This window comes from Oncorhynchus kisutch, linkage group LG19 (genome assembly GCF_002021735.2).
Source record: "Oncorhynchus kisutch isolate 150728-3 linkage group LG19, Okis_V2, whole genome shotgun sequence".
Lineage (NCBI taxonomy): Eukaryota > Metazoa > Chordata > Actinopteri > Salmoniformes > Salmonidae > Oncorhynchus > Oncorhynchus kisutch.
In genome coordinates this window covers 29,730,910-29,746,913 of record NC_034192.2, presented here as the reverse complement: position 1 = coordinate 29,746,913, position 16,004 = coordinate 29,730,910, and the positions used below count along the sequence as shown (strand labels likewise).

The 16,004-nt window shown below is 40.2% G+C and overlaps 1 protein-coding gene across 1 annotated transcript in view; it reads left to right on the top strand.

Annotated features, from left to right (window-relative positions):
- Positions 1-14,900, top strand: part of LOC109910329 (ras-GEF domain-containing family member 1C) — a 45,072-nt gene extending 30,172 nt beyond the window's left edge. Inside the window, exons 6-14 of the mRNA XM_020509491.2 lie at positions 560-634; positions 2,314-2,412; positions 3,536-3,638; positions 3,729-3,808; positions 4,882-4,977; positions 5,132-5,227; positions 5,331-5,454; positions 7,642-7,714; positions 12,174-14,900. Coding sequence (XP_020365080.1) covers positions 560-634; positions 2,314-2,412; positions 3,536-3,638; positions 3,729-3,808; positions 4,882-4,977; positions 5,132-5,227; positions 5,331-5,454; positions 7,642-7,714; positions 12,174-12,234 — 807 coding nt within the window. The 3' untranslated portion in view covers positions 12,235-14,900. The remainder of the gene's footprint in view (positions 1-559; positions 635-2,313; positions 2,413-3,535; positions 3,639-3,728; positions 3,809-4,881; positions 4,978-5,131; positions 5,228-5,330; positions 5,455-7,641; positions 7,715-12,173) is intronic.
- Positions 14,901-16,004: the final 1,104 nt, after the last annotated feature.

Genomic DNA, 16,004 nt, shown 5'->3' with positions numbered 1-16,004 from the left:
AAACTCTCCTTCCTGCCAGCTGTTATCAGCTTTCTCAATAAGCCGTAGTAGTACTGGTAGTTGTGTATTGCTGTATATTGTTTTTGTGTATATTTATTGTCATGTGTTCAATGTGTTTTTAACCACGTGCTGCGAAATGAATAACTGCCCCGGGGATAATAAAGATGACTCTACACGCACATGTGCACAGCTATCTGTGCTGTGGACTACCACGCCATGCTTGGATTCTTTATTAATGTTGCCCTATGTCTATGCCCCTATGGCTGCATTTACACAGGAAGCCCAATCCGGATCTTTTTGCCACTAACTGATCTTTTGGCCAATCAGATAAGATATTTTGTCAAAAATTGGGAAGAATTTCAGAAATGGGCTGCCTGTGAAAATGCAGCCAAAGTAAACAGGTGAGCTAATGTAGCTGCATACCGGGGGTCATCTGTTAATTCAAGGACGTGTGATATCTTGTTGATGATTCATGACTTCCTGTATTGATTGGCTACCATTACTGATATTAATTTAACATCCATGGCCATGTCGCTATGCTCTGCTCTGTGTGTTTCAGGAACACCTGAGTCACATCGGCCCTGAAGAGTTTGTACAAGCCTTTGTTCAGAAAGACAAACTGGATAGCACTCAGGTATAGTATACGGCACTTTGTCAGTGGAAATAACATTCCAATATACTGCCTTTTGAAAAGAGTGTGAGAGAGAGAGAGAGAGAGAGAGAGTGTGTGTTTCAGCATCACTAATTAGAAGGCAGTTCTATAGGGCCACTCAGGGGCCAGCAGGTCACTAAGGCCCTGCTCTGCCTGGGGCTCACTTTAATGATGATGACTGGACACAACACACAGTCACATACACACAGTTGCACGCACGCACACACACACACACACTAAGTTATTTTTATCTCTCTTGCACACGCTCCTTTGCTCTCTTTCATTCTTGCAGCTTCTTTCTCTTTATTTGCCTGTCTTTTGATGCTTTCTTGCTCTCTGTATGCTTCTCTCTTTTTCTCTCCCTCTCTCTCTCGCTGCAGTAATTGCCCAATTTCCATTGTCTCTGCCAGCTGCTGATGACATTAACACAGGGAGGGGGTGGGTGGGTCTGTCTGTCTGTCTGTCGTTAGATAGATGCCTCCATAACATCAGACAAAACCCCTATAGCACCTATAGCTTCAACCCAGTCAGCCCACTGGGCAAACACACTGGTTGAATCAACTTTTCCACGCCATTTCGATGAAATGACGTTGGACCAACATGGAATAGATGTGGAATTGAGATCTGTGTCCAGCTATAACTTATATTATCATGGTGAAATCGTTTACACTTTCAATCCACATAAAATGACAACAATGTACTCCTTTAATGATCATTGAGGGTCTGATTCAGACTCAATAGTGGAAGAGAAAAAGGAAGAAACCCATTGAGACACAGCGTACAATGAAAACAGCAACAAACAACAACAAAAGCACATCATTAAGAGATGATCGGCCCACAGAAAACATTTACACCTCTCGTCAACAGTTTTGCGACACAGTTTTAAACTCACTAAGGGGCACTAGTACATCTAGGTGAAGGATTTCTTACAGACTGTTCCATGTCTCCGGTGCACATTGGGAAAAGGCAGTCTTGCCTAACTCGGTAAGGACCCTGGGGACTTTAAGTAGCTTCCACCTAGTAGACCAAGTCTGGTAACTGCTAGTGGTGAAGGACAGCAGGCTACCAAGGTAGAGAGGGAGTTTACTCAGAAGGGCCTTGTAGATAAACACAAATGTAGCTGCGCATGTAAAGCGAGGTCCAGCCCACCATTTGATACAAGATGCAATGGTGGGTTTGCAACTTGGCATTTGAAACAAAACGCAAAGATGCATGATAAGCTCAGTTCAGTCTCTTTAACACAGAAGAGGCTGCATGCATATACAATAAGTCACCATAATCAAGCTTGAACAAAGCTTCTTTCTAGCCTCAAAACGGGAGGCAAGCCTCGTTACGAAAAATAAAATAAAAAATTCCAGTTTAAGATTCCTCACAAGATTATCTACATGAACTTTGTAAGACAGCTTATCGTCCAACCAAAGACCAAGGTATTTGTATGATGACACCTTTTCAATGGGTGTGCCCCAGACATCAAAATGCTAACCTTCTCTAGCTGAGAGGGAGCTCTGGTAAAGGTCATGAAGTAGACTTAACATGGACTTAGTGTAAGTCAATAAAACACGGACTTAAGTCCATGTTAAGTCTACTTATCTCAAGTCTGGATAGGTGGCCTAGTAAGGTGGCCCTCTGTGGTCCTGATTGTGTGCTTGTGTCTCTTGCAGCCGTGTTTCAGTGAGCAGAAGAAGAAGACCACTAACTTGGAGGCTTATGTCAGGTGGTTCAACAGGCTGTGCTACCTGGTGGCCACTGAGATCTGCATGGTAAATGATTTCACATGTTATTCTCATCTTCGTTGTGCAATGTAGCATTACTACCCTCAGATCCCCTTTGTGAGTAGCATTACTACCCTCAGATCCCCATTGTGAGTAGCATTACTACCCTCCAATCCCCATTGTGAGTAGCATTACTACCCTCAGATCCCCATTCAAATCAAATGTATTTATAAAGCCCTTCTTACATCAGCTGATATCTCAAAGTGCTGTACAGAAACCCAGCCTAAAACCCCAAACAGCAAGCAATGCAGGTGTAGAAGCACGGTGGCTAGGAAAAACTCCCTAGCAAGGCCAAAACCTAGGAAGAAACCTAGAGAGGAACCAGGCTATGAGGGGTGGCCAGTCCTCTTCTGGCTGTGCCGGGTGGAGATTATAACAGAACATGGCCAAGATGTTCAAATGTTCATAAATGACCAGCAGGGTCAAATAATAATAATAATCACAGTAGTTGTCAAGGGTGCAACAAGTCAGCACCTCAGGAGTAAATGTCAAGTTGGCTTTTCATAACCGATCATTGAGAGTATCTCTACCACTCCTGCTGTCTCTAGAGAGTTGAAAACAGCAGGTCTGGGACAGGTAGCACGTCCGGTGAACAGGTCAGGGTTCCATAGCCACAGGCAGAACAGTTGAAACTGGAGAAGGAGATTGTGAGTAGCATTACTACCCTCAGATCCCCATTGTGAGTAGCATTACTACCCTCAGATCCCCATTGTGAGTAGCATTACTGCCCTCAGATCCCCATTGTGAGTAACATTACTACCCTCAGATCCCCATTGTGAGTAACATTACTACCCTCCGATCCCCATTGTGAGTAGCATTACTACCCTCAGATCCCCATTGTGAGTAACATTACTACCCTCAGATCCCCATTGTGAGTAGCATTACTACCCTCAGATCCCCATTGTGAGTAGCATTACTACCCTCAGATCCCCATTGTGAGTAGCATTACTACCCTCAGATCCCCATTGTGAGTAGCATTACTACCATCCGATCCCCATTTTGACTGTAAGGCAGTACACTTTCTTCCCAGAACTGGGCCAAATATATTTAGTTTTGCATCTAATTTACATCCAATATATCTCACTACCAGCTTGTTTATGTATCCTCTCAGCCTGCTAAGAAGAAGCAGAGGGCCCAGGTGATTGAATTCTTCATCGATGTGGCCAGAGAGTGCTTCAACATCGGCAACTTCAACTCCCTCATGGCCATCATCTGTGAGTGTCTCGGCTGTATCCCACACGATACAAGATCATACACTGATATTTGGCAATATACTGACATTTGACATGTGTCTGCTACTCTAGCTGGTATGAATATGAGTCCTGTGTCTCGGCTGAAGAAGACCTGGGGGAAAGCCAAGACTGCCAAGTTCTTCATTCTGGAGGTACAACTCACTAATATAGAACAGTATGTCCTTGGTAGAATATGGAGAAAACACTTTACCTGCCTATTAAATTAGAATTTAATGTGGGCTGAACTTCCTGATTTGGCCTCGTTTTTAGGCTTGGTCATTAAGAAATGCAGCAGCTATGACTGGAGCTAAACGAGAGTTGTCTTGGGGGTGGGTGGTTTAATATGCTTGTCTCTTGTGTGTTTGTTCGCACGTGGTAAGCGTTTGTACATTCACTCTAACAAAACAGTACACAATTAAGGTCACTCACCCCTCTAAATAACTTGAAATAGTCTAACCAGGTCTTGTCTTGAAGTTGCCTAGGCTAGTTAGTACCACCTCTTTCGCCAATTAGCTTCAGCCAGCTGGTGTGCAACCAGGGCAAAGTGGGTTTGACATTGGAAAGCCTATCCCTGGGGATAGTTATGGACTATCAATAAATTACACAATTTAAATGGGACAATATTTTCATGTTTCTCATGTTTTAGTTGTCATATTGAATGTTTTCAATATTTGTAAATGAATTTTTACAATTTATAGTTGGTTTGAGGTTTTTAAGTCATTGAAATGTGGACCTATTGACCTTTTAACATATTGTCCCATGTGCATTGTGTAATTTAATTATAGTCCCGAACTAACCCCATAGGGATATCGAATGTCATACCAAATTGACCATGGGCATTATGTTCAGGTCACACACTGTGTTACAAATGGATGATTACTTGGATGCTGCCAGTCGTGAGCATGTGGGCAGGATTGAAATAAACCCATGCCAAGGAAAACTGTTACGGTACCCTTTATTCCGTGACATACCATTTTTTTAAATAATCTTACAAATCTCTGTTTTGGACGAGACTGTCTTTACTACCAAAATCATCCGATTTACACTGTGTAGTCAATTTGGACACTAGAATAAACGTTTCTGATGCCACATAGGCTGTTTTCAAAATGAGAAGTTTCTTTTTAAGGGCAGTCAGTCTTTAAAAACATGGTTTTAGTGCCACAATAAGGTGGGGCCAATGCTTATCATGGACAACTTTGTAATGCTATGTTGTTCTCCCATACAGCATCAGATGGACCCTACTGGAAACTTCTACAACTACAGAACAGCACTGAGGGGAGCTGCCCACAGGTCCCAGACTGCTAATAGCAACAGGGAGAAGGTAGCCTACAGTTCAACCCAGTATTCTCTATTTCATCTAACTCTGACCTAAACTATTGGACTCACCTGACCCAGTTTCTTGTATCAAAAACCAGTGCACTAAACTTTAAATTAATATTTTTCTATATATCTCTCTTTCTATCTCTTTTTTTTAGATTGTGATTCCCTTCTTCAGCCTACTGATCAAAGATATCTACTTCCTGAATGAGGGATGTGCCAACCGCTTGCCCAATGGCCATGTTCATTTTGCGGTAAGGCTACAAATATTATACTGATATTTAAAAATGTAGGATTTTCTTTTATTCTCTCTCGCTCTCTCTAATGGGGCGTGTCCTTTGTTAATTTTGTTTTCAGAAATTTGTGGAGTTGGCTCGTCAGGTGGGCGAGTTTATGACGTGGAAACAGATGGAGTGTCCATTTGAGACAGACAGGAGCATCCTACACTACCTCCACACTGCTCCCATCTTCAGTGAGGATGGTAAGACACACAGTTGCACCTAACATGAGCCGATGATTTTTTTTTAAATAATGTTTTTGCAGCACGAGCAATCATTGCTTCAACATTTCTCTATTGAAAATTAGCTAATTTTTCTAATCTGGGGAATTTTGATTGGCAGCACCACCTAGTGGGAATTTTTTTTAATCCTCCAATCAGAGCACAGATATTGGTAATGTGATCAGTCTGCTGTTCACATTTTTTGGGGAAAACATGGTGGCTGTTTTCAGATGTAGTGAGAGAAAATCATCTCCCGTTATGAAATTAAATGTTGGCCATGCACGTCTAAAATGTTTCTTCACTATAATATTTGATCATGATACATTAATACATACATACAGTGTTCAGTTTCATGTTTATCTGACAAGAATATCCACACTGGGGTGCATGCTAATCGATTAGCATGCTAATCATATCCCATGTATAGTCAATGTGACAAACTGTCTAAATTAGCTAGCTAGCTAGCCACATACATTGTTACCTAGCTATACCCATTTACATTTTGTTTTTCATTTTAGTTTTTTGTATGTTTAACTAGCTGGCTAGCTAGTTTAACCGGTGCTGTACTGCACCGCTGTAACTCTGCGTTGTGTGTGGTTGATTGAGACTATAGACGTGGACTTTGGAGATCAGGTAGTTTTAATTAAGCAGAACTCACTCTCTGCATCCTGCATCTGCATCCAAAAGGAAATAAAACATTTGTAGAGCACATATGTTCTGAGAATCGTCGCATCTTTCTACAACAGATGCACAATAGGAGGGACTGGGATCATTTGAGGAGCTAGCCATCGTTCACACATACAATAGCCTGCTAATACCTTAGCTAGCTATTAACCCCATGCTGAATTCAGAAGGTTGATATCATCCTAAAAAGTACAATTACAAGTGCATCTTAACAATACCATCCACTTATGAGTAACCTCTAAATATACAACATTATTCATGAACAAAACACTGTGTTTGACTTTGTACTTAAAAGAATCAAACTTTTCTGAAGACAGAAAAAGCGTGCCTACCTCTCTCAGTGCATCAAAATGATTTGAGCACGAGCCCGCAGGGCAAAACGTAAGTACACACTCCCCTTCTCCCAGGATGCAGGCATGCATAATAACAAATCAACACGACATATTAATATATTAACCTGGTGAAATTCACAGAGTACTTTAACAACTGTTACACTAGCTTAATACCATTCACATCTTTCTAGCTTATGATTATGAAGTTAAGACTGCTAAAAAACTATATATTTTTTTTATTTAACTAGGCAAGTCAGTTAAGAACAAATTCTTATTTTCAATAACGGCATAGGAACAGCAGGTTAACTGCCTGTTCAGGGGCAGAACGACAGATTTGTACCTTGTCAGCTCAGGGGTTTGAACTTGCAACCACATCTCTTTGTTTCTTGATTGTTAGCTGATTATTTTTAGTATAGCTGTGGCAGTCAACATGCAATAACAAACTATAGGAGATAAGCAAATAAATTGGGAGATAAAGATTGGACTTGATCTACAGTGGCTTTGGTACCCTTCCCGAGATCTGTGCCTCAACACAATCCTGTCTCGGAGCTCTACGGACAATTCCTTCGACCTCATGGCTCGGTTTTTGCTCTGACATTAACTGTCAACTGTGGGACCTTATATAGACAGGTGTGTGCCTTTTCAAATCATGTCCAATCAATTGAATTTACCACAGGTGGACTCCAATGAAGATGTAGAAACATCTCAAGGATGATCAATGGAAACAGGAGGCACCTGAGCTCAATTTTTGAGTCTCATAGCAAAGGGTCTGAATACTTATATAAATAAGGTATTTGCAAAAATGTTTTCATTTTGTCATTCGGGAGTATTGTGTGCAGATTGCTGAGAATTTTTTTTTTGAATTAGGCTGTAATGTAACAAAATGTGGAAAAAGTCAAGGGGTCTGAATACATTCCGAAGGCACTGTACGCTTTATATGAAATATATTTTTCATGTCTATGTTACACATAGCTCATCAATGCTCCAATATCTACAAAACTGCTCTGCAATATTTCCCCCCCAGAAATTCTAGTATCATCATTTTTACAGTTCAAAATTATAGTCACACATCACAGTGACTACACGGCTGAAACTGATACAAAGTATCAGATTTGAATATGTAATTGATGATTTCTTTTTCTGTCATCCCTAGGACTCTATCTGGCATCCTATGAGAGTGAGAGTCCAGAGAACCAGGTGGAGAAGGACAGATGGAAAGCACTCAGGTAAGACAGATATCTCTATTTATATACTGTATGTATATGTATATTATGTATATTTATATACTGTATGTGTATATTATATATGTATATATACACATACATATATATATATGTGTGTATGTATGTATTTATAAATATATATGTATGTATATGTATGTGTGTATATATATATATACACACACACACACACACACACTGTATATATATATATATATATATATATATATATATATATATATATATACATACAGTGAGGCAAAAAAGTATTTAGTCAGCCACCAATTGTGCAAGTTCTCCCACTTAAAAAGATGAGGCCTGTAATTTTCATCATAGGTACACTTCAACTATGACAGACAAAATGAGAGAAAAAAAGTCCGGAAAATCACATTGTAGGATTTTTGATGAATTTATTTGCAAATTATGGTGGAAAATAATTATTTATACATACATACATACAAACATACATACATGCATACATACATACATACATGCATACATACATACATACATACATACATACATACATACATACATACATACATACATACATACATACATACATACATACATACATACATACATACATACATACATACATACATACATACATACATACATACATACATACACTGAGTGTAGAAAACATTAGGAATACCTGCTCGTTCCATGGCATAGACTGACCAGGTGAATCGAGGTGAAAGGTATGAACCCTTATTGATGTCACCTGTTACATCCACTTCAGTCATTGTAGATAAAGGTGAGGAGACAGGTTAAAGACATATTTTTAAGCCTTGAGACAATTGAGACATGGGCCATGTATGTGTGCCATTCAGAGGGTGAACAAACAAGACAAAACGGGGTATGGCTGTAGGTCCCAGGCGCACCGGTTTGAGTGTGTCAAGAACTGCAATTTTCCGTGTGTATCAAGAATGGTCCACCACCCAAAGGACATCCAGCCAACTTGACACAACTGTAGGATGCATTGGAGTTAATATAGGCCTAGGTCTGTTCCGGTGACTGTATTACCGCCATACCGGCAGTCAAATTCCACATGACCGTTTAGTCACGGTTAAGCACATTGCTTATATTTACCTTTATCCTACCTCATTTGCACATACTGTATATAGACTTTTTCTACTCCATTATTTACTGTATGTTTGTTTATTCCATGTGTAACTGTGTTGTTGTTGTTGTTTGTGTCGAACTGCTTTGCTTTATCTTGGCCAGGTTGCAGTTGCAAATGAGAACTTGTTCTCAACTAGCCTACCCGGTTAAATAAAGGTGAAATAAAAATAATAATATTCAACAGGAGTTTAACCTACCTGGCATGAAAATGAACCATGGGGAAAGCGTCCTCCATTCGCTATTTAAGTGCATTTCGATACAGGTGCATTAAAATCGTCCATTCTAAATCAAAACAAATGTCACACATATATTATTTAGTATATGTAAAGACAAGATTAATCAAGAAAAGTCTGATGTGTGACAATATTAGCCTATCACTTGTGAATGATATATTATCACTTGTGAATGATGCATAAGGAACAATGCCTTTTTTTTCTCCAACTTTTTCTAATCACAGTTACACACCTCATGTAGCCTAGCCCATAAAAAAGTGTTTTGATGCCAGTGGTTGTATTAATTTGGGATCCCACAACTGTCGCAGATTATGTTTGGAATATTTATTTCTCGCACAGTTATAGAATTGGGCGACTTTTGTATTATGGGGGATAGTAGATTGACATAGGCTAGTGCTTTTGCTGTTCGTCAGGCCTACTCATCTTGTCGGCTGACGAAATATAAATGTGGACTGTTCTTCCAATTTGCACCTCGGAATTGGATAAGGACGCACGCAGTTGTGTCCCCGATGTGTCTGGCTTCATTTGAAGCCTGTGAGAAAGACCAGATCACGTGACTGAGAGCCATGCGAGTGAGAGGGTTTCCGATTGCGCAGCGCACTCCGGGAAACAAAAGGAATGGATTTTTTAAGGGTGCATTACGGCCACAAAGGGGATGCCGCCGCCGTGAAATTCGAGGCATTATCAAGTGCTTGTCAAATTGTGAATGAGAGATTATTGGAGTGTGTACAGCCTGCGCAAAACACAAAGCAGAACTCATGCCTTTCAAGAGACCTTTTTTCAAATCATCATTACAATCTCATCATGCAGCCATACAATGTATAAAAAAATCTAAACATATAGCCCAACGTTTGTAAAGTTACATTAGCAACTCTAAATTAAGCATATAGGAGAACCTATTTATTTGTTAACCGCTCAACACAGGCATGTGCGCACTCCCTCAAATCGTTTGGAGACAATATTTATAGTTTATTCAGCTTTGTTCAATTGTATTCTTCATACTATAAAATAATATAAAATAATGCCACGGATTGATAAGCAAACTTGTCTGCTAAATTAACTAGTGTAGCCCACAGCCATTTGGCATAGCCAGATCAGGACCGAACATAAGGACAACTCAGAGTATGCTATTCTGTTCTTCTGAAACAGACTACATTTTCTTCATATCATGCTTCTTTAGACCTGTCTAAAATACATCATGGATTTATTGTGAATGTGTAGGCTATATTACATGGGTATATTAGACTTCAAGCTATCTCCTGAAGTCAGGAGATGCTAAATATGTTTATGTTAATTACCGGTCAATAACCATGAGACCGACCGTTATTTGCTACATGGGCCAGCGTTCCTGTGGAATGCGTTCAACACCGTGTAGTCCATGCCCCAACGTATTGAGGCTGTTCTGAGGGCAAAAGTGGCACCCTTCCCTCCCCCCTTTTGAGGCATGGAATCTACAAGGTGTCAAAAGCGTTCCACAGGGATAATCGCCTGGCATCTACTACCATGCCCCATACAAAGGCGCTGGTCAGTCGATGTCATGGAAAGAGCAGGTGGACCACTTCTAAGATGCTTTTTAAAAATTGTGAAACAAACAAGAAATAACAACAAAAATAAAACAGAACTTTAGCGTGCATAATGTCTCTTGGGGTATGTCTCTATAAGCCTGGCACATCGAGCCACTGGGATTTTTGCCCATTCTTCTTGGCAAAACTGCTCCAGCTCCTTCAAGTTGGATGGGTTCCGCTGGTGTACAGCAATCTTTAAGTCATACCACCGATTCTCAATTGGATTGAGGTCTGACCTTTGACTAGGCCATTTCAAGACATTTAAATGTTTCCCCTAAACCACTCAAGTGTTGCTTTAGCAGTATTCTTAGGGTCATTGTCCTGCTGGAAGGTGAACCTCCATCCCAGTCTCAAATCTCTGGAAGACTGAAACAGGTTTCACTCAACAATTTCCCTGTATTTAGCGCCATCCATCATTCCTTCAATTCTGACCAGTTTCCCAGTCCTTGCCGATAGTAAACATCCCCACAGCGTGATGCTTCCACCACAATGCTGGATGGTGTTCTCGGGGTGATGGGAGGTGTTGGGTTTGCACCAGGCAACGTTTTCCTTGATGGCCAAAAAGCTCAATTTTAGTCTCATCTGACCAGAGTACCTTCTTCCATATGTTTAGGGAGTCTCCCACATGCCTTTTGGCGAACACCAAACGAGTTTGCTTATTTTTTTCTTTAAGCAATGGCTTTTTTCAGACCACTGTTCAGTAAAGCCCAGCTCTGTGGAGTGTACGGCTTAAAGCGGTCCTATGGACAGATACTCCGTTCTCCGCTGTGGAGCTTTGCAACTCCTTCAGGGTTATCTTTGGTCTCTTTGTTGCCTCTCTGGTTAATTCCCTCCTTGCCTGGTCCATGAGTTTTGGTGGGCGGCCCTCTCTTGGCAGGTTTGTTGTGGTGCCATATTCTTTCAATTTTTTTTATAATAGATTTAATGGTGCTCCGTGGGATGTTCAAAGTACCTGATATTTTTTAATAACCCAACCCTGATCTGTACTTCTCCTTGATCTTCATGGTGCCCCTTGCTTAGTGGTGTTGCAGATTCTGGGGCCTTTCAGAACAGGTGTATATATACTGAGATCATGTGAAAGATCATGTGGCACATAGATTACACACAGGTGGACTTTATTTAACTAATTATGTGACTTCTGAAGGTAATTGGATACATCAGATCTTATTTAGGGGCTTCATAGCAAATGGGGTGAATACATATGCACGCACCACTTTTATGTTTTTATTATAATTTAGTTTTTAAAGCAAGTATTATTATTTTTTCTCACTTCACCAATTCGGACTATTTTGTGTATGTCCATTACATGAAATACAAATCTATTTCAATTACAGGTTGTAATGCAACAAAATAGGAAAAACGCTAAGGGGAATGAATACTTTTGCCAGGCACTGTATATAAAATACATGTATTATTATATAGCCTAATGAGTGACATAGTCAGCTCAATCAAATGTGAAATGAAAAGCTGCAGTTGTAAAATCTTATTTTGTCGTAACTTTTTTAAACCACCTGTGTCTTTCCTCCTGTCTTTCTCCAGATCTAATATTCTGGGGAAGACAAAAGAGTTAAAAGAGCTAAGAGAGCACCATGGCAGCTAACCCTCAGGCCAGCCCAGCGAGGGAGGGAGTCGGTGTACTGCACTACAACAAACTGTGAAGGAGCCTAGCTGGTACTTAGGTGTTTTTCTACACATGAAGAATAGAAATGAGGAAACAATCATGATGAACGGGATTCATCACCAACATGACCAGTAAAAACAAGAAAAGAAGAACAAACGTCAACAAGCGGTGATAAGTGAAGCTATCATGGACACTGACTGGAGTATAAGGCCATGGTTTGACTATTGTACATTGGCTACATTGGGTACTGTATGTTAGTGAGGGATAGATCTATCCCTCCATCTTGTTGCATATTTACTCTTTGGGCTCATGTTTGCTACCAGAGTGTTCAGTTACAGTGACAGGGAAATCTACTGCTTTTTTAAATGAAATTCCTACTGAAATTGTTGTTATATGATCGTATTTCTCTATCCTTTCTTTCACTCCCCCACTTCCTCACTCCCCTTCTCTCTCACACCTACACCTTATTTTTGTCGTGAAAGTTTTCTATTGTACTGTAAGAATCTGGTAAAAGTAAGAGTTACTATGATGTGAAGGGCACTGGCTTGCCCACTTACTGGCTAGCCCACTTACTGGCTTGCCCACTTACTGGCTTGCCCACTTACTGGCTTGCCCACTTACTGGCTTGCCCACTTACTGGCTTGCCCACTTACTGGCTTGCCCACTTACTGGCTTGCCCACTTACTGGCTTGCCCACTTACTGGCTTGCCCACTTGTTTTTGGTCCTCGAAAGACTACTAATGATGACTACTATTGAGTACTTGCACTGACTGGAGAAGCCTACAGCATTATATCATTCCACATACAGTACATAAATACATAGACGATATAGTGTGTGTCTGCAGGGCTGGCTCCAGGCATAAGCGGACGCTTAGGGCACGCGGTCGCTAGGGGGCCCCTGGCCAAAACATTTTGATAATTTTTTTGGAACTCCATCGGGGTCTCAACTTTCTATTGAGAGTTAAACTAGTATAATACACCAGGTGCAATTTAGAAATGTGGTTGTGCATCAACAGTGTTTCTCTTGTTATGTCAGTCACTCGATTACCTAACAATTAGCCATCCCAAGGTTTTGATTGGTAGTAAGTCTAGCCAGCTATCTAAACTTGTAATGATTTTGTTAGTCATTATCACTCAGATATCATATTAACATGTCATAAGTCATGGCAAAATATGTAGAATTGCAGGAAATGTGCTTTAAAACTGCTAACCTTTCTCTCCACCACATTGGAAAATTGGTAGAATTGCATGAAATTAGGTGTAAAACTGTAAATGTTTTCACTGCGCCATACTCAAAATGAGTATAATTGTATTAAATGTGTTGTAAAATTGCACAATTTTCTCTCCGCCCCATGGTAAAATGTGTATAATTGCAGGAAGTTAAATTCAAAGCAGACATTTTCTCTGCCATCAAGAGGGGAGCCACTAAAATGTTTTGCATCTCTCTTAGGGCCCCCAAAAGGCTAGATTCAGTCGTGTGTGTGTGTGCGCGCGCGTGTGCGTGTGTATAATTCCCTCATCTCATTACATCATTACATTTGGATGAGTTGTCAACTATTGTGAAATCAACAAAAAATGTCACCATGTCATTGGATTTAGGTTAAAGGTCAGGAGAAAAAAATACAAAATGCCCTAACGTTGATTAAATCCAATGAGTTTTCCACATTGATTCAACATCATCACATAGATTTTTTTTTGATTGAAATGCTGTGGAAACAACGTTGATTCAACCATTTTTTGCACAGTGGGCAGGGTATTCTCATCGCCATGTATTAATCTACTGTACCTGTACATTTTAGGATTGGGGATATCAGTGTTGTTTACTCCTATGTGAAAATGAATTGTGCCATGAAAACGACAGCAAAACAATCAATCATGTCCAGAGCCAGGCCTGTGTATAGATTGTGTATATATGACTACTTTTCCCATGTAGCCCCTGACATCTTTCTGCTCTCCAGGAAGTAGTCTCTCTCTGACTGATGTTCAGTTGTCTGATATTTATGGAGATTTCTGTAATGACAGATGTATTTGGTTTTGTTTTGTTATTATTTTATTGTATTCCTCTATTGAAAACAAAGTCTTCTAAATGGCATGCTAAAGACAGTGTTTTAAAGGGGCATTATATGTAGGGTTCCACCAATGAAATACTGGAGGGATTATAGACCACTTTGGAATATGAGCTATGTGATTCCATGTTGTTAAGAGACAGTTCTGATTCATTTTCATATGATTGATGTTCAAGTGATGCATTTATAGCCATTTCCTTCTTTAAACAACAATCTCTCGCTCACTCCTCTCTCTCTCTCTCTCTCTCTCTCTCTCTCACTCCTCTCTCTCTCTCTCTCTCTCTCTCTCTCTCTCTCTCTCTCTCTCTCGCTCACTCCTCTCTCTCTCTGTTTTGAAATTGTTTTGAAATAGTCATTTAACTCTTCCCCTACCCAGTTGCCTACACCCATGTCATGCCACACTGTGTGCTGTCCTGTAGGATCAGGAGTTATCCAAGGTAGTTGTTTTCAGTGCAGTGTTTTCAGTGAAGTGTGTGTGCGCGTGTGACACCCTGAAGCAGGCAGATCACTGATACCATTTTATTTACTGGTCAGATTACAAGATTCTGACTTAAATAAATGGCTTTTAATAAAATGTAACCCTGCTCAATGTGTTGATTTCATAGTACTGTAGGTCAATAGGCCTCGCCTACATTGAAGTCTTATAAAAATCCAAATGTTCAACGTGTTATGCACCCAGATCTACAGGAGGGCATGTTGTGATGACACCATTTTAGTAGCTACTATTGCCCATGGAGTGAAATCATGTTCATCACTTCACACATATGTTCAAAATAAGGAACTTGAGTTGACCATGCCAGAGACGATGAGGGTAAGAATTCAGTAAACCTTAGAAAGGAGGAAGTAGTAAAGCTCTTGTGTTCATTTTAGGGACTCTGTATGTGCATGTACTCTTGACTGTGTGAAAAAGGAATGTATATTATCACCTTTTGGCTGAATGACAAATAGCATCTAGTAGTGTTTACCTTTGCTCTTCTCACGTCTTCCTCTCCACCACCATTGGTTGTTTGCACTGTTGTTATGGGGTGGTAACAGTTTCCAGCTCTTTTACACCTTCTACTGTACTGCATGTGGCTCTTTATAAAGGGGCCAATGTGTAACTTCAGGGTGAACATTTCAAAATGGTTTAATATACATTTAAATATAATGTTCTTGCAGCATCACATCTGTAGTTGCAAAGGTCGGCACAATGAGACCATAACGCCATCTAGCAATAACAAAACCCTCTCAATGTAATTCAAAATATCACTAGAAACATGGACATGTCATTTGGTATTTTATTAGGATCCCCAGTAGCTTTTGCAAAAGCAGCAGCTTCTCTTCCTGGGGTCCACACAAAACATGAAACATAATACAGAACATCAATAGACAAGAACAACTCAAGGACAAAACTGCATACATTTTTTTTAAAGGCACACGCAGCCTACATATCAATGCATACACACAAACTATCTAGGTCAAATAGGGGAGAGGCGTTGTGCCGTGAAGGTGTTGCTTTATCTGTTTTTTTAAACCAGGTTTGCTGATTAGTTGAGCAATATGAGATGGAAGGAAGTTCCATGCAATAAGGGCTTTCTATAATACTGTACGCTTTCTTGAATTTGTTATGGATTTGGGGACTGGGAAAAGACCTCTGTTGACATGTTTGATGGGATAAGTATGTGTGTCAGAGCTGTGTGTAAG